Source organism: Gobio gobio, assembly GCF_949357685.1.
Source record: "Gobio gobio genome assembly, chromosome: 14".
Taxonomy (NCBI): Eukaryota; Metazoa; Chordata; class Actinopteri; order Cypriniformes; family Gobionidae; genus Gobio; species Gobio gobio.
This window is the reverse complement of record NC_137107.1, coordinates 46,107,200-46,128,158: the sequence shown is the minus strand read 5'-3', so window position 1 is coordinate 46,128,158 and position 20,959 is coordinate 46,107,200. Positions and strand designations below refer to the sequence as shown.

Below are 20,959 nucleotides of genomic sequence, written 5' to 3'. Positions count from 1 at the left end.
ATAATGGTTTTACACATATATTTTTGCTGTGGTCAATAACTCACAAGTGTGGTCTATCAATAGTAGGCGGTATTTTGTTTAAATGTAGAACGACTACAGTACAATTTCATTCATATGTTACTTTTGACCCCATCAGTTGGGACGAAGTAGCACAAACAATACTTGTTACTCTTTTTTTTATTAAACATACCTGACTATGACCTTGTTAATATGTACCTGCAAACATATTTTGTCCTTTATCTTTGTAAAAGAAAAAAAAATATTAAATTACATTTTCATTTAAAATTGTAAGTTTCATCAAATGTTTCAAATGTAACCCATCAGTGTAACCCGTCACAAACTTGAATTGTTTAGAATATTTTTTTATTGGCAATGTCACTCCATTTACATACATTTTAGCATAATAGTTGGCTAGACCAGTGTTTCCCAACCTTTTTTCAGTCATGGCACCCTTTGAAAATGTTCTCCATTTTGTGGCTCCCCCTCGCATACGTTACGATAGGGGTATAACGGTACAGATTGCTCACGGTTCGGTTTGTATCACGCTTTTAGGTTCACGGTTTCAGTACAGTTCAGTATTTGCTATGTTCAGGGAAAAAATGACCACTGTCAAATAAAAATAAAGAAAATAATAAGAACAAATAATTTGGTAACACTTTAGAATAATGGTCATTAGTTAACTACATTAGTTAACATTAACTAATAATGAACTGCACTTATAAAGCGTTTATTAATCTTTGTTAATGTCAATTTCAACATTTACTAATGCATTATTAAAATCTTGTTAACATTAGTTAATGCACTGTGAACTAACATGAACAAACCATGAACAGCTGTATTTATATTAACTAACGTTAACAAAGATCAACAAATACAATAACAAATGTACTGCTCATGGTTAGTTAATGTTAACTAATGTAGTTAACTAATGATCATTATTCTAAAGTGTTACCAATAATTTAAATACAAGCAGCAGCACAAATAAACACTATTGAGCAAAGATACTAATAAAATAAACTAAGCTTTTCAGGTTTTTCGGGTACGTCTAACATTAGTTTTCAGGTACAGAAATTGATCAAATGTAAAATAACATTGCATATTTGACTGTATAAATTAAAGATTAATCCTATTAAACTTACAAAAGCTATTCAATCAAGAGCAGTGAGTGATGTCCTTGTCTTTTGTTGTTTGACATTAAACAGACAGTAGTAAAGGCTACTGCCCCTTTAAGATCCAATGCTCGGATATGCGTCGTCTTTATCGACTGTATAAAGTCAATATATTAAGGTGAAGCAGCAGGTGAAGCGGCAGGTCAGATACCTGTCTCTTCTTTTATACACATATCCTTTTCAATTATTCTTATTATTATATCCATAACCTGAATAATCAAGGATAATCAAAATAAATATATCTTTCTCTGCTTTCATATGTAATCTAGAGATGATTGTAATTCTGTGTGATTTCATACCTTTATATATTTAGTTTGAGGATGATTTTGTAGTATTAAACTAGTCTCCCCAGATGCTCTGGGTTGACCTCCATGTATGGCTCCCTCTCTTGATAGTTATGACGGAGTCGTTGTTTGGGTATTGAGTGTTCTCTAGATAAGCGGTCATAATCCCCTGACATTAATTAGAGTGTGATGCCCTAGTGTGCAGGTTTGTTGGAGCTATCTGATCGGGGCCTGACCCCCTCCCGACAGGCAGGCGCCCTTTACGACGTCCGAGGCCAATCTCACCCTCCTGGATAGGATGTTGTGACGAGCATCCCGACTAAACTACGCCATTCCGGCATATCTATACATGTGTGACAAATGTTTAGACTTTTTAGGTCTCCGTAGCGAATTAAGGCTTAGGCCATCTGTTATTGTTGATGTAATCAATGTCCTTGTAACCAGTATAACTGGTGGGGCAAAATTCTCTGTGAGTTAGAGTCTGGCCTGCGATTCCACTAGAGACTCTGGCGCTGGCTTCTGCTGATGAAACTGCAAACTATTCTTCAGTAAATTTCTTTAATTAATCTAACTCTTGACTCCTGGTCTTCATTCAACATATCTGGTCTCTGGGTCTAAAACTGTGTCCCCAACAAAGGCATATATACAGACTATGTCTGCTAGAATACTCATCAAGATGGACATGTTGACATACTTTTTGTGTGAGTTTGTCTGTTCAAGAGCAAGACTTGAAAGAGAACTCAATATTTGCGCTGTGAGACGTGTGCGCGCTTTCGGATGAGTGCACAGACACATTTTCTCACAGCGACTTCTCATTCGCGTCTTCTGGCACTACACCCGGGTGATGACGGCGAAAATAACTGGTCATTTTCGAACATACGGCAGCACTCGCATGCATTGAACGAAGTTTACGAAGAGAGAATTATTTGAAAAATTTGGAAAAACAAATGACGGCACCCCAGTTGGGAAACACTGGGCTAGACGACTGGGTCAGAGCATCTCCAAAACTGCAGCTCTTGTGGGGTGTTCCCGGGACAATACTTTTAACTTTGGACAATACTTCTTCTCATGAGTCCGTAGATGAGATAATCGTCTGAAACTCTTCCCACATGAAGAGCACTGGTGCGGCTTCTCTCCAGTGTGAACCCTCTCATGATCTTTCAAGGTTCCTGACAAGGAGAAACTCTGTCCACAGTGTGAGCACTTGTACGGTTTCTCTCCAGTGTGAACTCTCTCGTGGTCTTTCAAAGTTCCTAACCGAGAGAAACTCTTTCCACAGTGTGAGCACTTGTGCGGCTTCTCTCCAGTGTGAACTCTCTCATGGTCTTTCAAAGTTCCTAACCGAGAGAAACTCTTCCCACAGTGTGAGCACTTGTACGGTTTCTCTCCAGTATGAGATCTCTCATGAGCTTTCATATCTCCTGACTGAGCGAACCTCTGTCCACAGTAAGAGCACTTGTACGGTTTCTCTCCAGTGTGAATTCTCTGGTGTGTTTTTAAGTCGCCGGATGAAGTGAAGCTCTTCCCACAGTCAAAGCACGCATGAGGCTTCACACCAGAATGAATACGCTCATGCTGTCTTAAATGGTCCAGCAGTGAAAAACACTTTCCACAAACAGAACACACGTAAGGCTTCACACCTGCATGGAATTTCATGTGTCTTTTCAGTTGCTCTGCCAAAATAAATGTCTTGTCACACTGATCACAGCCAAATGGTCTTTTTCCAGAGTGAAACTGCAGATGTTTTGTGAGACTACCTTCCCATGTGAAGCTCTTTCCACACTGATGGCATATGAAGGGTTTCTCTCCAGTGTGGATTCTCATGTGTTTCTTCAAGCTTGAATTATGAGCGAAGCTCTTTCCACACTGAGCGCATATGCAAGAACATTCGGCTGCTCTTCTTTTTGTATTTTGTCGAGGTTTCTGAAGCTTATGCTTTTTCTTCTCCACTTCACTTTGTTCCATCAGGTCTAAATCAAACATATTACAATAGACAATTCAGGACTGAAATAAAAGTAATCTCTAGTTTAATAGCGGTTATTCATGAAGAATCAAGACTGGACACCAACCTATTTGTTGCTCTGTCTCTTCATCTTTTATACTGCAGGGTTCTTCCTCAAACTCCATCTTTTGAGTGTTTTGTTGAGGTTTCTGAAACGGATGGTGTTTCTCCTCCACTTCTGTCAGGTCTAAAACAAACATATCACAGACCATTCAAGACTGAAATAAAAGTAATCCGTAGTTTAATAGCAGTTATTAATGAAGAATCAAGGAAAGACACTGACCTATTTGTTGCTCTGTCTCTTCATCTTTTATACTGCAGGGTTCTTGCTTAAACTCCATCTTTATAATAGTAGGTCTGTTTCTCCAGAAGTAATTCCTCCTGCTTGCTTCTCCTGTGGGAAGATGGGAACATTCCCCTGTATTTTAACAGGTCAATAACTGTGTGGTCATTATTGTTTGTATAACTGATCATTTAACAGATGCTTAACATTTTTAGCCCAGCCGTGAGGCTTGTTTACACTTTCGCCTGACACAGCTGACAGACAACATACAGTTAAACTGTAGTGTCATTCCTCAGATTCAGTGCCTTTTGTTCCCTTCAAGTATTGGAAATTTTAGATTGGGATAAAATTCTGATTGATCATTTGTCCACTAAATTGGACATCATGCAATAATGCGTACGCAACGCATAGGTAACGTAATGGATGTTACTTAATTAGTAATCCAAAAAAAAAAAGTAGTCATTTTGGCCTAGAAAATGACAACTTTTAATTTTTCCGGCGGTCTTAGTACACGATGTGACTATACACATCACAACATGTAAATAGGAAAATGTTGGTGTTATTTTGTCACTTATTGAGCAATAGAGCTAGCTGGAGCCTTTTACCTCCAGTCTTTGTGTGTCAGACAGAGTTATGGCACGCATGGAGATGAGAATGGCATGTGTGGACTTATCCAACTCTGGGGGATACGGTGAATAAGCTAAAGTCCCAAAAAGTCGTTGTGTTCCTTTAAGAGCAAACACACGTTCAAATTAAACAGATAGTGAAACTAAAGCGCTTCTCATGCAAGCGGATGAAGACAACGGTGCAGCATTTAAAGATAATTTCCGATGACTGACATCACAGAATGTACTGGTATTTTGGTGCTGATGTGTGAATGGTCTCTTACCGGTAAAAATCCAGAACGCCGTTGCTTTTGTGAATTTACTAGGGCTGGGCGACAAAACGATAACGATATGTATTGCGATAGACACGTAATCGATATCAATAAAAAATACATTCGATAAAACGTTCGATATATATATTATTTTTTTCTTCATCGGAAGAAACCAGAGGTTGCGAAGCAAGTTTGGTTGCATGAACAAAGGCACTCGCTCGCTGGTAACCAAGCAACGTAGGGAGTGACAGGCTAACAGCCAATCATGTAACTGTATCTCCTTTTGGTTGCGCCATATCGTTGTCTCGTGTTGGATTAATTCTTCAGTAAACAGAACCGGCGTGGAGTGATAAGTGGAAAACGAGTGCCGCAGCGAGCAAGGAAATTGTTGATAAAACAGGAAAACAAGTCAGCTCGCCAGTTTTGTGACCGGAGTCAGACCAATGTCGTCTACAAGACTGTCGTCCCCAACAAGAATGGTAATACCACAAATAAAAATGAGACGATAACTAAATAAAAAACAGTTTTGAATGACAAAAAAAAATGAAAAAAAATCTACTGTCATTTTCGACAAAGAATAAAAACGAGACGAAAATGTTAGATATGGGAAGAGAACCAGTCAGAACTGATGTCTTGTGTAACAGATGCGTACATTTGAATTGTAACGTGCGGATCTAACAGAGGGAAAATATGGGAGATCACTTCCGGTGTACACGATCTGGGTTGGGTAAACTACGGCAGATCGTGTACAGACCTCGCGCACCGGAAGTGATCACGCGCTCAAGGCTGTTGGACATAGTGGTGTATTAGAGGTAAAACAATATATAAATACTGTTTAGTTTCTCAGACAAACCGATCGTTTCATGTCTTAAGACATCAATGTGTCGTCACGAGCCGCAGGGTTTCATTTTTGGGTGAACTAACTATCGCTTTATCGCTGTTTGTTTGTTTTAAGGGTTGCTATTCTAGTACAGCAAGACTTCTGTGGGGTTCCTCAGGGGTCCATTCTTGGACCCTTACTATTTCCTATTTATATAAATGATTTATCAAATGTTTCAAATATTCTTACTCCTGTAATGTTTGCAGATGACACAACCTTAGTTCTCCCTCACTCAAATTTTAATTTATTGACTAAGAATGCAAATGAGGGTCTAATCACTTATCCTAATTAGTTTAATTTAAATCAATTATCTTAAAATAAAAAAAATCTAGCTTTATTATGTTTAGTGGTTAAAAAAATTATACCCAAAGGATTTATCAAAAATTATAATTGAGTCTACTGAGGTGCCTCAAGTGTCAACTGCAAAATTCTTGGGAGTTTTCGTTAATGAGAATCTGAGTTGGAGGGAACAAGCTGACTACATAAGCAGAAAAATACATAAATCTACTGGTATAATAAGGAGGGTTAGGCATTTTGTTACTACAGAGTGTCTTCTTACTCTTTACTATAGTTTAATTTATTCGTATCTTTCATATTGCAATATAGTTTGGGCAAGCACTTTTCCTATTACTCTTCAAAAAATCTTTATCCTTCAGAAATGTTTTGTTAGGATTGCAACCCGATCAAATGCATATACTTCATCTGCTTCTCTATTTCAGAAACTTCAGATTCTTACTGTTTGTGATATTAACATTTCTCAAATGGGTGTCTTTATTTATAAGATATATTCGCGTTAAGGTAACATTCCAGAGCAATTTCAGGTTCAGTCACATCTTCCTAAAATTCTCACTTGTAGAGGTCAATATTCTATACGATTTAGGGGTATTAAATTATGGAATGGTTTATCTCATCTAAAAATGTTTCAAAAGATGTATAAAGAAGCATTTTATTGCTGCTTTGTAATTGTGTTTTTTTTGTGTGTGTGTTTTGTTTATTGAGGTCTCATGCACTCTATATGGTTTGTTTTTTGAGTATATCATTTTCATTATTATTATCGTTATTATTATAATATACATGCTGTAATTAACATGTTGCAGTTATATACATTCATATATTTACAATTTAGTTGTTTGTTGTTGTTTAGGTGGAGGCTTTAAAATAAGCCCTTTGGGTTTTTTGCCTCTCCCTGCACAGTATATGGATTGTACTTTTGTTTTTATTGCGTATATTTTATATTTGTGCAAATAAACTAAAACCTAACAACACAAGCCTCGAAAACGAGGCTTTCATCTGGCACGCCCATTTATGCTCGACACAAGATCCGATGCCTCGGCTCAAATGTCACATCACTAAGTAGAGCTAATGCAAAAGCTGGAAATCCATTTATCCTTTGCTGGAACTTTTGAATCAATTTATTCTTTGCTGATGTGTGAACGGCCCCGGAAGAGTGAATCATTTCGCGAAGCAATCGGTTCAGTTGATTCGGAGTTCCGAACGAGAGTCCGCCTCTCTCCAGGCTAAGGCACACAACAGCTAATTATAAATGAACAGGAGTAATGTTATTATAATATTAAAACTAACTCACCCTATAGACCCCAGCTGAAGATTTCACCAAGATGTGTTTCTTGATGAGGCTGAACGAGCACCAGTCGAGTCGTCTTCCTCTATTATGTGATTCTTCTTCTGTGGATTTATGGCTCTGGAAAGCTGCATACCGCCACCTACTATGCTGGACTGTAACACTAAAGATTTTATAGAGTTTTTCAGTCCACTATTTCTCAAGGACGTCAGTATAGCTGTAATTGTTCTACCAGATTCTAATCCTGTCTTTAAAATATTGTATAAGGTGAACATTACTTGCATTTCTCTTATAATATAAATGTTTTCCTGTTCATTCATTCATACACATACATATGCAACAATTCTCTCATAATTTTCCCCATTTACATCCAATTGTTCTACTGACCCTGTATAATACGACTGATTTTACACCTTCATCACTCTGTAATCTTCATCACCCCGCAGAAAGATTGCACACCCTCCACCATCCCATTTTATCCTTCCTCATGAACATGTAATCTGGGTTTAACTGCAGCTTCATTTAAAGGGGCTATATGCAACTTTTTCCCCAAAATAAACGTAACAATAGCCTTTTTATTTTACCATTTATGACTCAAACATCTCCTGATGAGCATACTGACACCTTGTCCGCTCACAGTGGGTGCACCTATAAGCCTGTATCCTATTTTTCCTATTTTCTGGCGGGTCGTCTTTTCCCGCGCTGTCTGCGGATGTGACGTCACCACCGCTGCGAGAGCGAGCAGAAAATTAGAGCAGTTCTGTTTTTTGGCCACAGGTGTCAGTTGCGAGTTTAAATTTCAGAAAAACGCATATAGCCCCTTTAACTGCACCGAGTTTAAAATCAATTACAGTTGTTATTGCCTGTACATTACAAGTAAAAAATTCATTTATTGTAATTATATATTTTTATATATACGAGTGTTAGTTGTAGATTGAGATTTAGATGCCTGTGATAAATTATGATGCCTGACATCATGTATAAAGAGACTCGAATGAGGTTGGTTGGCACATTATGGCTTACAATATAAAAACTATTAATAATTTGTTTATCTGATCTGAATGTTATCTGACCAAAATGTTAATTTTCACTTGATTGCAACAGTAAAACATGTTTTTGGTATGTGGTCACCGATCACCGTAATTGTAAACGCGTAATATCAATTGAAAAACTTGTGGTGCAGTTTTTGTTAAAAAAAATATTACTACACACTTGATGTTAGGATGTTTAACCCCTTGATTTCAGGTAAACAGGGAAATTCATTCATTAAATAAGTCTCAGAGGTTGTTCCTTTTTATTTCTTATTTTTATTTCTCTCTGTACAGATAGTTTCTGAGTGATTTCACTCTGTTCAAATTCCAGCTTCTGTCAAATCAGAATAGGCAAGGCAAGTTTATTTATATAGCACATTTCAAACACAGTGGCAATTCAAAGTGCTTTACAAATGTAATTAAATTAAATATATAACCCGAATCACCCCTATCACCCTAGATAGAATATCAAATTATTTACTTGAAATTGATGGATCTTAGATGATCGTCTGAAACTCTTCCCACATGAAGAGCATTTAGGATTAGGATTGTTTTTTTAGGCAGCGGCTATTTGCACTGTGTAAATATTGCTATGAAAATGCTGCTATTTTATACAATGCAGTAGGCCTAATTTCTAAGTGTAAATAGTTATTAGATGCTATTTATACTTATAAATAGTGGCAGATACTATTTGTGTTTTTCTACATTAAATGGTATGAAATTATATTTATTAAAATTATTAAATAGATGCTGCCTTATTGGGACAAAGCCTTCCCTACACCTACTGCCAACCCTAAAACTTTATTACTAAACATGCACATTAGACACCATTTCCACTTTTCAAATATTTTCAAAATTTTTACAGAAAATAAATGCCTTTCCGATCTAATGTGTGATGGGAAAAGGGAGTGAGCGAGTTCGGTAAAAGGCGAATTCAAACTCGGGTCAAAACTTCCTGCCTCTTGCCATACCCCTACACTATTGCTATGGTGAAGACATCGAAGAGCACTGGAACCTGCTAAAGTCTACCATTCCAGCTACCTGCAAAACCATTCTTGGGCACAAGTCCAGAAAACACCAGGACTGGTTTGATGAAAATGACACAGAGATAGAACAACTCATCTAAAAGTAAAGGAAAGCCTTTTGTGCCTGGCAAAACGATGCAACCTGTAAAGCCGAAAAGGTTGGCTCACTCCAGAGCCAAGGCGGATGTCCAGAGATGGGTAAGGGAGGTAAAGAACTCTTGGTGGACAGAAAAGGCTCTGGAAATCAAGGGACTGGCAGACTCGGGTGACACCAGAGGCTTTTTCAGTGCTACCAAGGACGTCTATGGTCCAAGATTTCGTGACAAAAACCCCCTGTGCACAAAGGACGGGCAGGAGCTGCTGAAGGACAACGAATCCATTAACGCCCGATGGAAAGAGTACTTCCAAGAACTCCTCAACAGTGACAGCCCAACTGAAATAGACATTACCAAACACGTCCCCCAAAGTCCCATCAGAGAAGACATGAGGGAACCTCCGACTATAGCAGAGGTTCAAGACGCCATCAGGAGCCTTAAGGACAACAAGGCTGCCGGTCTAGATGGGATCCCAGCTGAGATCTTAAAGGAAGGTGGATAAGAGCTCCTGTACCACATTCATGCCCTACTACTCAAAGTCTGGGAAAAAGAAAAACGCTCACGGATGCTCTTATAGTGACCATATTCAAGAAGGGGGACAAGGCTGAATGTGGAAATTACAGGGGCATCTCGCTCCTGTCAAAAACAGGCAAAGTCCTTGCTTGTGTCCTTGCAACCCGTCTGCTGCCATCCCAGTGTGGCTTTCACCCCTCCAGAGGTACAGCAGACATGATATTCACAGCACGGCAACTGCAGGAAAAATGCAGTGAACAAAGGTAGCCTTTGTACATGGCTTTTATAGACCTGACAAAGGCTTTTGACATGGTAGACCGCCAGGCCCTGTGGAGCATACTATCAAGGTATGAATAATATATCAGAATACTGAGGCTTCTACATGACGGCACGTCAGTCACAGTGCTCAGCAACGGCAGCCCAGAGTCTAATGGTGCGTTCACACCGGACGCGATTCGCGCGAGTGATTTACATGTTAAGTCAATGCAGAGACGCGAAATGGCATTCTGCGGCGCGATTCGCGCGAATGAGGCGGCGAGAAGGACGCGACTTGAGCGTTTTGAACGCGCGAATCGCGTGAATCGCGCGAAACGCTCAAGTTGAAAAATCTGAACTTTGGCGGATATTTCGCGCCGCGTTAACCAATCAGGAGCTTGCTCTAGTAGTGACAACAATGAGGAGAAAATCTGTATATTAATATCTGGTTCAGACAATATGATTATCACTGTGATAACATTAAATGACATGAAACACAACACAGTCTCTTTCTGTTAAATGCAAGTTTATGTATGATCAATAATACAAAAGTATAAGTAATGTATAACAAGCTATACATGAAATAAAGCAAACAATGCAGTCAAACATTCAAAGTCAGTGCTAGTAGGCTAACGTTACAACTGCAACATACAGTTATAGCCTAAAAATATAAAGTAATGAAACTTATCTTTGCCCTCAGCCTAAACGATTTGCCAGGGAACAAATTATAGATCCATGAGAGCAAAGATCGGCCGTTACAAGACAAATTATAGCTCGAGACACACCACAGAGACATCAGAGCCAGCGGGAGACGGCAGAAGGACTGGCCGAGGAAAGGTTGCCCTCGCCGGCTTTCACGTGCGCTGAGCGCGCTGTCCGCTGGAGCTCACAGCTCCGACAACGGCAGATAAAATGTTCAAATAGGCACTGTTTATGTAAATACACCACAGATTTGAGCTTTAAACAACTACATTATCGACTGAAAAAGTCTTAAAACTACGTTTTGTCACACATTAACAGTAGATATGAACAAAAAAAAAGACATGTAAACACAGCCCATGTCAGCCATTTCTCAACGAGACGAGCTGCTGGCGGAAGCCCCGCCCATGACGCGAATTCGCATCTGTTGTGCAGTGAATGTCACGCGCGATTCGCGCGAGTAAACTCAAAATGTACACGCGTCCACCTTCGCGCGAATCGCGTCCGGTGTGAACGCCACATAAGACTTTTATGGTGGAAATGGGGGTCAAACAGGGATGCATCATCGCGCCAACCTTGTTTGCCATCCTCATTGCAGCCATACTCCACCTCATTGACAAAGAGCTGCCACAGGGGATTTCAATCATGTATAGAACTGATGGCAGACTCTTCTACATTAACAGGTTCAAGGCCAAGAGCAAAGTCAACTACACCACCATCACAGAGCTTCAGTACACGGATGATAATGTCATCGCAGCACACTCCGCAGAAGACCTCCAGGGCATCCTGAATGCCTTTGCCGAGGTGTACAGAGCCCTGGGCCTAAAATTAAACATCAAGAAGACCTAGGTCCTATATCCACCCACCCAACCAGCCAGCTACCCAGCCAACCAGAAAAGTGAATGTACACCAATTAGGCATAACATTATGGTGAAGTAAATAACACCGATTATCTCTTCATCACGGCACCTGTTAGTAGGTGGGATGTATTAGGCGGCAAGTGAACATTTTATCCTCAAAGTTGATGTGTTAGAAGCAGGAAAAATGGGCAAGATTAAGGATTTGAGCGAGTTTGACAAGGGCCAAATTGTGATGGCTAGACGACTGGGTCAGAGCATCTCCAAAACTGCAGCTCTTGTGGGGTGTTCCCGGTCTGCAGTGGTCAGTCTCTATCAAAAATGCTCCAAGGAAGGAACAGAGGAGAACCGGCGACAGGGTCATGGACGGCCAAAGCTCATTGATGCACGTGGGGAGCGAAGACTGGCCCGTGTGTCCGATCAAACAGACGAGCTACTGTAGCTCAAATTGCTCAAGAAGTTAATGCTGGTTCTGATAGAAAGGTGTCAGAATACACAGTGCATCACAGTTTGTTGTGTATGGGGCGGCCTAGCCGCAGACCAGTCAGGGTGCCCATGCTGACCCCTGTCCATCGCCGAAAACACCAACAGTGGCACGTGAGCATCAGAACTGGACCACGGAGCAATGGAAGAAGGTGGCCTGGTCTGATGAATCTCGTTTTCTTTTACATCACGTGGATGGCCATGTGTGTCGCTTACCTGGGGAACACATGGCACCAGATGCACTATGGGAAGAAGGCAAGCCGGTGGAGGCAATGTTCTGCTGGGAAACCTTGGGTCCTGCCATCTATGTGGATGTTACTTTGACACGTACCACCTACCTAAGCATTGTTGCAGACCATGTACACCTTTCATGGAAACGGTATTCCCTGGTGGCTGTGGCTCTTTTAGCAGGATAATGCGCCCTGTCACAAAGTAAAAAAGGGTCAGGAATGGTTTAAGGAGCACAACAACAAGTTTTTCTTGGTGCCAGATACCACAGCACACCTTCAGGGGTCTAGGACTTAATTTAAAACACTCGCTCTGCTCCCCGCCAGTGTGCATGCACCTTCAAACAGTAGCAAACAAGGCCACAGCAAGCATAATGTCAAATCTGAGGTGTGGCGGCATTTTGAGGTTTCAGTCAGCGTCTGCATGTAAAAGATATTAACAGAGCAAACCATACTGACCCTAGGGTTTTATTTGCTTTGCACATATATTTACTGATGTATAATTATTTTCGAAGTGTCTATTTACACTAAGTGCAAATAGCATGCCTTGTTGGCAAGTGCTCTTTGCACTAGCTCCCCCTAACAATGCCCAAAACAATATTTAAAAAAGATGTTGTGTAAATAGCAATTTTCACTAAGAAAATATGCTATTTTCAATTAGTATAAATATAATCTAGTTGCTATTTACACTTGGTGCCAAATAGCCGCTGCCAATTATTTTGAAGGAAAAGAACTACACTTTTTAAAGACTAATTCATTGCTAATTAAAGTCATATTGATACATTAACCAGAAACAAAAGTAACATTACACAGAATTATTTTCTGTGCTTCTCTGGCCATCCATATTAACATTTTCTGGGGGCGCCACTGGCCCCTGAGCACCCCCAGGATCAGTGCCTATGGATCTGAATGTGAACTTTGCTCACTTAGAGCAATACTTGGGCAATGCTTTTTCTCATGAGTCCGTAGATGAGATAATCGCCTGAAACTCATCCCACACGAAGAGCACTGGTGCGGCTTCTCTCCAGTATGAGTTCTCTCATGATCTTTCATGGTTCCGGGCACAGAGAAACTCTTTCCACAGTGTGAGCACTTGTACGGCTTCTCTCCTGTATGAATTCTCTCATGACATTTCAAGGTTCCTGACCGAGTGAAACTCTTTCCACAGTGTGAGCACTTGTGCGGTTTCTCATCACTATGAATTCTCTCATGATCTTTCAAGGCTCCTGACCGAGAGAAACTCTGTCCACAGTGTGAGCACTTATACGGTTTCTCATCTGTATGAATTCTCTCATGATCTTTCAAGGCACCTGACCGAGTGAAACTCTTCCCACAGTGTGAGCACTTGTACGGTTTCTCTCCAGTATGAATTCTCTGGTGTGATTTTAAGTCGCTGGATGTTGTGAAGCTCTTCCCACAGTCAAAGCACGTATAAGGTCTCACACCAGTATGAATACGCTCATGCAGTTTTAAATGGTCCAGCAGTGAAAAACACTTTCCACAAACAGAACACATGTAAGGCTTCACACCTGCATGGAATTTCATGTGTCTTTTCAATTGCTCTGACAAAATGAATGTCTTGTCACACTGATCACAGCCAAATGATTTTATTCCTGAGTGAAACTGCAGATGTTTTGTGAGACTACCTTCCCATGTGAAGCTCTTTCCACACTCATGGCATATGAAGGGTTTCTCTCCAGTGTGGATTCTCATGTGTTTCTTCAAGCTTGAATTATGTGCGAAGCTCTTTCCACACTGAGCGCATATGCAAGAACATTCGGCTGCTCTTCTTTGAGTGTTTTGTTGAGGTTCCTGAAACTGATGGGGTTTCTCATCCACTTCAGTTTGTTCCGTCGGGTCTAAAACAAACAAAATCACATTAGACAATTCCAAGACTGAAATAAAACGTAACCTCTAGTTTAATAGCAGTTATTAATGAAGAATCAAGAATGGACACGGACATATTTGTTGCTCTGTCTCTTCATCTTTTATACTGCAGGGTTCTTCCTCAAACTCCATCTTTTGAGTGTTTTGTCGAGGTTTCTGAAACGGATGGTGTTTCTCCTCCACTTCACTTTGTTCCATCAGGTCTAAAACGAACATATTACATTAGACAATTCAGGACTGAAATAAAAGTAATCCCTAGTTTAATAGCAGTTATTAATGAAGAATCAAGAATAGACACGGACCTATTTGTTGCTCTGTCTCTTCATCTTTTATTCTGCAGGGTTCTTGCTTAAACTCCATCTTTACAATAGCATGTCAGTAGTTTCTCCAGGAGAAATTCCTCCTGCTTGCTTCTCCTGTGGGAAGATGGGAACATTCCCCTGTATTTTAACAGATCAATAGCTGTGTGGGTGCAAGTATAACTGATCATTTAAAAGATGCTTAACATTTTTTGCCCAGCCGTAAGGCTTGTTTACACTTTCGCCTGACACAGCTGACAGATAACATACAGTTAAACTGTACAGACTGATCTCATGAAATAGCGTATGTATGACACACCAATTCGCTATGCCACTGCTCCTACCCCTAAACCTACCAATCACACACACATACACACACACACTGCCCCTGCCCCTAAACCTACCCATCACAAGAAACATTCTGCATTTTTACATTTTCAAAAAAACATAATTTAGTATGTTTATAAATCCATTTACATTCACGCGGAATCACACTGCGTAGACATACACGCGGAATCACACGGCGTAGACATACACGCGGATAGCTCAAAATGCGTACAGATAACACGCTATTTGGCTTTAGAAAGTGGCGTGTATGTTTACGCAAAGTCATGATGTCATGTTGAACTGTAGTGTCATGCCTGGGATTCAGTACCTTTAGTGTCCTTAATAAAGATCATGATCTTACTGCCTTAAAATCTTTAACAATACCAATTTTAAACCGGTCTTAGTCATAAATAACATAATTTGAACTAAGCATATTGAAGTTGTTAATATTGAAGTTGCGTTTATTTAAAAAATACGTGCTGTACATTGTACAAATGCTGATCACCATGATTGTTTGCTTTGCAGCCCCTTTAAAAAAAGTTAAAAAAACACCAAGCATTCGATCTATGTCAGAGCGTCAGCGCGTCCACGAATCCTTCTAAAGCACCACTGGCAGGGCGGCCAGACAAAATTTGAAGCTCTCACCGGCGACGGTGTGAACGAACAGTTACGTCAAAAAACAAAGCAATCAGAATAGAGTTACATTTTGTAAAAAACGAGAATACTATCAGGATTACAATTGTTTCATTTAAAACTAAATAAATGAGTATTTTGACATAACGCTATATTAAGCGCTGCTTGATTTCTGTTGGCAGTCGTGACTCACGTGAGGCAGTTTTTGGCGCATGCGCAAATAACTCCTGTATATAATCATTCTCTTCAGACGCAGGTTGAGACTAAGTAATTAATTACGATGCTTCCCATGGGGAAACCATTTTCATGCCTGGAAATGTCAGTTATTTTGTTTTCAAAGAGAAAAAAAGGACACGACATAGTTGTATAGCGCAAACTAGGCTTGCTGCGATAGTCAGTGTTGACGGTGTTATAGGTGTTCAAGCGCAACACCGGTTACATCACTTTCCCACTGTGGCATCACCCCACTGTCTTTAAAAAAAAGAAAAATTATAATTTCGTTCAGTTAGACAATTAAACAATTAAATGGTAAACAGACAATTAAAAACTGAACGTGTCTGCTTAATAAAGTGAGCCGAACGAGAGTCACAGCACAGACCAGCAGTCGTCAGATTTCATTTATCACGAGAGACTGACAAGCAACCCGTTCCAAAATTGGCGCTAATTCTAAACCAAAAGTAAAATGCGCACGGCCACACTGTCATTCACGGTGCATGTCTATTGGCGCGTTGAGTTAATTTCTATGGAAACTCATCTTCCATAGGAATTCATTGAAAACAATCGCACTGCTCCGCATCGTTATGAATGCGCGAGCGGCCATTCGCATTTTACTTTCGGCTTAGAATCTGAGATTTAAAAGCCCTCACCAGTGATACTGGTATTACCGGTGTTGTCATTTATCAGTGGGAACATTTCCTTATCGTCACATACTTACTGCAAACCATGCCTTCCAGCTATGAAAACGCTTTCTTTAAAGCTACACTGTGTGATATTTTCCCCCATCTAGTGGTGAAAAGGTATATGACCATCCAGTGACTTTTAGTTTCTGTTCCTCTCAATTCCGATTTCGTTTCAACTCCTACGGTGGCCGATTTAGTCCAAGATTAACATGGCTTCCAGTTCGACCTCGTCCACATTCGAAACGGTGCCTGTGGGATATTCTGTGCGCAGTGGGATGGTTGGAACTCAACTGGCCTAATTATTCGGCTAGAAAGAACTGCAGCTAATCCAGAGTGAACTTTGATGATAGTAATGTTTATTCAGGCATAAACAGGTTTGCGTGGATATGTACATAAATGTGGTTTCTGTGAGATAACAAATAAGGATGGTAAATATACATGATAATGACATGACAGAAGATACACAGTTAAGAACTGTATAATTATACTTATAAGTTACATTTGTATAATGTAACCGTAAACCAGAGCTTATTGGACCGTATATAGGCGCTAAATGCAGCTGCATTAAAAGGAGCGGAGCTGCCGCTGCTGCTGCTAACAAGCGGTGTCGGGTTATCAAAGTGTGTGCAGCTTTAGCACTGCAGTGCGCTCTGTATAACAATTGTTAATATGCCGATCAGACCTGATAAATATTTCCATCAACATACATTACAAGCAAATATTTTCTATAAACTAATAAACATTGTTGATAACAAAATAACTGAATGATTATTCAAATAGGTGAGCATTACGCTATTGTATGTTGACACAAAAATACTTCTGAGGTGACATCAACTGAATTACGCGATGACACACTCTGAAACACATCTACAATGACAATAACTATTATTACTTACGGAGTTATTAACGCACAGAAATAACACACAAGGAAAAAACAGACTTTTGAGGAATAAACAAGCCAGGAAAACTCCGTATAACTCTGTTACTGGACGCTGCTGAGATGAAAACTCTCTGCACATGCACCAGACAAGTCTGAACAAGTTGACGCGCACATGCGCGAGGGAGGGAATTTTGAACGCGAAAGGCGAAGCTTGAATTTACGGGTATGTCCCTCTTTGGCTAATGTACTTTCAAGATGGAGGGGCAACATGGCGACCACCGTTAGATCCCATTACCTTATGTATTTTCAATGGCATATTATAAACTTACGAGATTACTTTATTGCTTGAAAGAAGTAAATATACATTAATGAGCACATATATTTTTGAAAGAACTAAGTTTTTTTAGCTAAGAATAGACAAAAAAAGTTACACAGTGTAGCTTTAACAAAGGGCTCAAACTTAAACACTCGCAGGTACGACTTCCCCGGATATCATGTTAGCTAAAATTGTGTTTAAGCCCACCGGCAACTATAGTTGCTGCAGTGTATAGTTGTTAATTTCCTTTTGTAAGAATTTTTCTAGATAGTATCCATGTTTTTAATCTCAATGACACGCAAGAAAACAACCAAATAAAGGATTTCAAGAGAAAATAAAAGGTTTTAACTTCCTTCCTGTCACATGAGACTGCCAACTTCCTACCCCTACTTCCAGGAAGCATAATGAAGGCAAACCCTCCCAAAAACAAAAGGTTATTTTCATGTTACTAATAAGTATTTTTTGTTGAAAAAAGTTTTTGGTGTTTAGTGCTTTTTGCTTTCATAATATCCCCCCTAAAACATAACTTAACCCTTTAACTGACACCTCTACTGTACAGTAGACCTTAATTTGATAGGGAAAAATATATTTTATGATATGTCTTGAAAGGGCCAAAATATTGAGGACCCTTCGTCCAGTTTGGAATGTATGCGTTTCATTCTAATCGGTCAAGGACCCCAATTCTTTTTATGACTAGTAGCTTATGATTCCATTATAATGTGGAAATTCAGACAAGTAATGAGTTTACATTTACATTATTATATGAAATCACCTACTACAGTCAGCCATTGAATACTATGGGACTATTTTTTTTATTTATTTTGGTTATGTAGATGTATTTTTTTCATCATTACATTAATTTATTTCCATTTAACTTTGATACACAAAGCCCTGTTAGGGCAACTTAATGGCTGCACTTTGTTCTGCATGATGTTCCACCACTTTAAGACAAATACATTTGTTGTATTTTCATATTCAACAAATAGATGCAGCTTTTTTGAGTTTGCATCAAATGTTCTTCGACTTTTATACACAATACATTTATTTATGAATAAAGATTGATCTGTTGAAAGCAGTTATTTTGAGTTAGATGCCAAATGTTCTCCTCCTAGTCCAATTTGACACTGAATGGGTGTATACAACTTATCTGCCCACCGGCAACTATACTTGCCGCCCATTCAAATACGATTTTCACGAAAAAAAGAAAACTGGGGAAAATAAATGCATAACATGTTCACATAGGACACTATTAACATGACTATATGCATGAAACCATTCAGAAAAATTTGGCCACAAATGGGTAAATGATTTAAAATTCCATAGTTTATATCTGATCGCAGTTGTATATCGGAAAATGAGCTGGAAAGGGGGAAATCCCACCACTAACACGCTGGGTCAGTGAGTGAAAGATCCCAGCCTTGAACATTTATTTTAAAGTAGACTAATGGTGTAGGCTTTTTTTAAATATTGCGTATAAACTAGTGTTTTTCCATTGTAGCCTATGTTAAAGAAATAAAAATAAAACCATATGTATAGCCACTAGATGTCTGTATAGTATAAATATATATGGGGCTGTGTAATCTAGTTAGAGAAACAAGCTTGTGTGGTGACAAACCACTGATTCAGACCATAGACCGTAAAAAAATATGGACGACGCGACTCCATTGACTTCGCTGACCATAGTTGAAGCTTTCATAGGCCCGCTCACGGCGCTGACATCTTGGGACCGAGTCTGCGCAGTAGCGATCTCGGGACCGGAGTTGCGCAGTAGAGAACAGGAAGTAGAGGCGCGATTATCAAAAGCCCGCCCACACTCTCGCAGATGCAGAACAATTCATTATGTTGGTGTGAAATAAACAGTTATGGAAGTGTAGAAATTAAAGCTAAAGCTCTAATCTCCTCCCAAAAATCCAGAAAAAAGTCTGTTAGTGCCTCAGTGACAACTTCACTCAGAGAAGCCGTCAATCTCAGCTGTCAATCATGACGTCACACCCCCCGTTTTTATAGCATCAAATAACTCACTAAAACTAAACTTATTTAAAAAACGAACACTTGAAATGAAATTATTGTAATAAAAACTGCCTAAAATGACAGAAACCATCTTTAGGAAACAATTATTTGAAGTGTAATTAAATTGTTTAGTGTGTCTCGCGCCCATTCTAATACATGGAGAGGCGGGGTTTAGGAGCTATACTGGGACCGGCCACCGGGGGGCGATCGAGGCGCGAAAGCTTCAATTTCTGACTGGAGCACTACAGGCTTGATTCAGACTCAGCAACGATGGTGTTTAATTGTACAATACATTCATAACATAGTACAAGACATTATCTTAATTTCATAATGTTTTTAAACAATCTTATTGCTGACTATGAACTGTTGTGACCCCTTGATTTGGTGCTCGCAGGTCACGTGACAACAACCAACCGATCAGCTTCGCCTTTTCTCTTTATTTGAAGGCTCAGCCCAGATGGACGAACAGTTGTTCATAGCTCGCTGTACAGGGCGGGTCGTTTATTTCTCATCTCCATAAATAAATCTAGTAGTACAGCTAATGCAAAGGCTGGGAATGAATTTATCTGCTGAAACTTCTTCGTCTTCATGGAAAACGCGTTTGAAAGAGGACAGCGGCGGCGAAAGAGTGAATCATTTCGCGACGCAATCGGTTCAGTTGATTCGGAGTTCCGAACAGAGAGTCCGCCTCTCTCCAGGCTAAGGCACACAACAGCCAATTATAAACGAATATGAGTAATATTGTTATAACATTAAAACGAACTCACCTTTATAGACTCCAGCTGAAGATTTCACCGAGACGTGTTGCTTGTTGTGGCTGAGCGAGCACCTGTCGACTTCCGCTATTGTAGGATTCTTCTTCTGTGGATTTATTTGTAGGTTTGCCATGGAAAGGTGCATACCGCCACCTACTTTCCCCCCCTTTACATCTAATCAAAACATGTTCAACAGTTTCCATTTCCTGACATACAAGAGTAGTATCCCACCCTGTTTATACTATGACTTATTTTTCCTTTTTTATGTTACTTTGTTCTAAAGAAACAAGCTTGTTGAATCAAAGACTTTCCTTTTGCCCTGCTTAAATGTGACTGCTATATTAACATTATCCATTTTGTCTGTCGTTTCATGTGCTGGGACCCATAAAACTGCACTACAATTCCCAGATGTCTTAATCTATATAAAATTATCAATATTTCAGTCAGTATATCCTTTCTAAATGTTGGTATGTTATTATTTCTTTGCTCTCTAATACATAGTAGGCCCTATACCTGATTTGCAAGATTACTGGCGGGTTGTGAACTAACTACACAGTCTACCATCTACTGTCCTGAAGTGAGAAGATAATTACGTCTGGCTGAGTTCCTTTATCCCACGTTAACATTATTATAGCACTAAAATAAGCGACAATTCTCTCATAATTTTCCCCATTCATATCCAATTGTTCTACTA

At 39.6% G+C, this 20,959-nt stretch overlaps 2 protein-coding genes across 4 annotated transcripts; both read right to left on the bottom strand.

Moving 5' to 3' along the window:
- Positions 1-352: 352 nt before the first annotated feature.
- LOC307137410 (uncharacterized protein) lies at positions 353-7,183 on the bottom strand. 2 transcript variants are annotated; one of them, XM_079835045.1, is made up of 4 exons: positions 7,081-7,183; positions 3,739-3,849; positions 3,523-3,642; positions 353-3,423 (listed from the first exon to the last, which is right to left on the bottom strand). In XM_079835045.1, the coding sequence occupies exons 2-4, from the start codon at positions 3,794-3,796 to the stop codon at positions 2,444-2,446; spliced, it is 1,158 nt and encodes a 385-aa protein (XP_079691171.1). In that variant the 5' UTR covers positions 3,797-3,849; positions 7,081-7,183; the 3' UTR covers positions 353-2,443. The 2 variants fall into 2 exon arrangements, with proteins under 2 accessions (XP_079691171.1, XP_079691172.1); XM_079835046.1 differs by having other exon boundaries at positions 3,739-3,873; positions 7,081-7,182.
- A 1,164-nt stretch (positions 7,184-8,347) lies between these two features.
- LOC307136806 (uncharacterized protein) lies at positions 8,348-20,375 on the bottom strand. Of its 2 annotated transcripts, XR_013817831.1 has the most exons (6): positions 20,278-20,375; positions 14,449-14,562; positions 14,221-14,349; positions 12,554-14,118; positions 11,213-12,309; positions 8,348-10,165 (listed from the first exon to the last, which is right to left on the bottom strand). XR_013817831.1 is itself a non-coding variant. In XM_079834085.1 (4 exons), the coding sequence occupies exons 2-4, from the start codon at positions 14,504-14,506 to the stop codon at positions 13,157-13,159; spliced, it is 1,149 nt and encodes a 382-aa protein (XP_079690211.1). In that variant the 5' UTR covers positions 14,507-14,562; positions 20,278-20,375; the 3' UTR covers positions 10,512-13,156. The 2 variants fall into 2 exon arrangements, 1 of the variants encoding a protein (XP_079690211.1); XM_079834085.1 differs by lacking the exon at positions 8,348-10,165 and having other exon boundaries at positions 10,512-14,118.
- Positions 20,376-20,959: the final 584 nt, after the last annotated feature.

What these genes read in the sequence shown, in the direction of transcription:
- LOC307137410 (XM_079835045.1), bottom strand. Translation starts at nt 3,796, where the DNA reads ATGGAGTTTAAGCAAGAACCCTGCAGTATAAAAGATGAAGAGACAGAG. An exon ending in AGAGACAGAGCAACAAATAG is followed by an intron (nt 3,643 to 3,738) that starts GTCAGTGTCTTT and finishes TGTTTGTTTTAG; the next exon opens with ACCTGACAGAAGTGGAGGAG. An exon ending in AGAGACAGAGCAACAAATAG is followed by an intron (nt 3,424 to 3,522) that starts GTTGGTGTCCAG and finishes TGTTTGATTTAG; the next exon opens with ACCTGATGGAACAAAGTGAA.
- LOC307136806 (XM_079834085.1), bottom strand. Translation starts at nt 14,506, where the DNA reads ATGGAGTTTAAGCAAGAACCCTGCAGAATAAAAGATGAAGAGACAGAG. An exon ending in AGAGACAGAGCAACAAATAG is followed by an intron (nt 14,350 to 14,448) that starts GTCCGTGTCTAT and finishes TGTTCGTTTTAG; the next exon opens with ACCTGATGGAACAAAGTGAA. An exon ending in AGAGACAGAGCAACAAATAT is followed by an intron (nt 14,119 to 14,220) that starts GTCCGTGTCCAT and finishes TGTTTGTTTTAG; the next exon opens with ACCCGACGGAACAAACTGAA.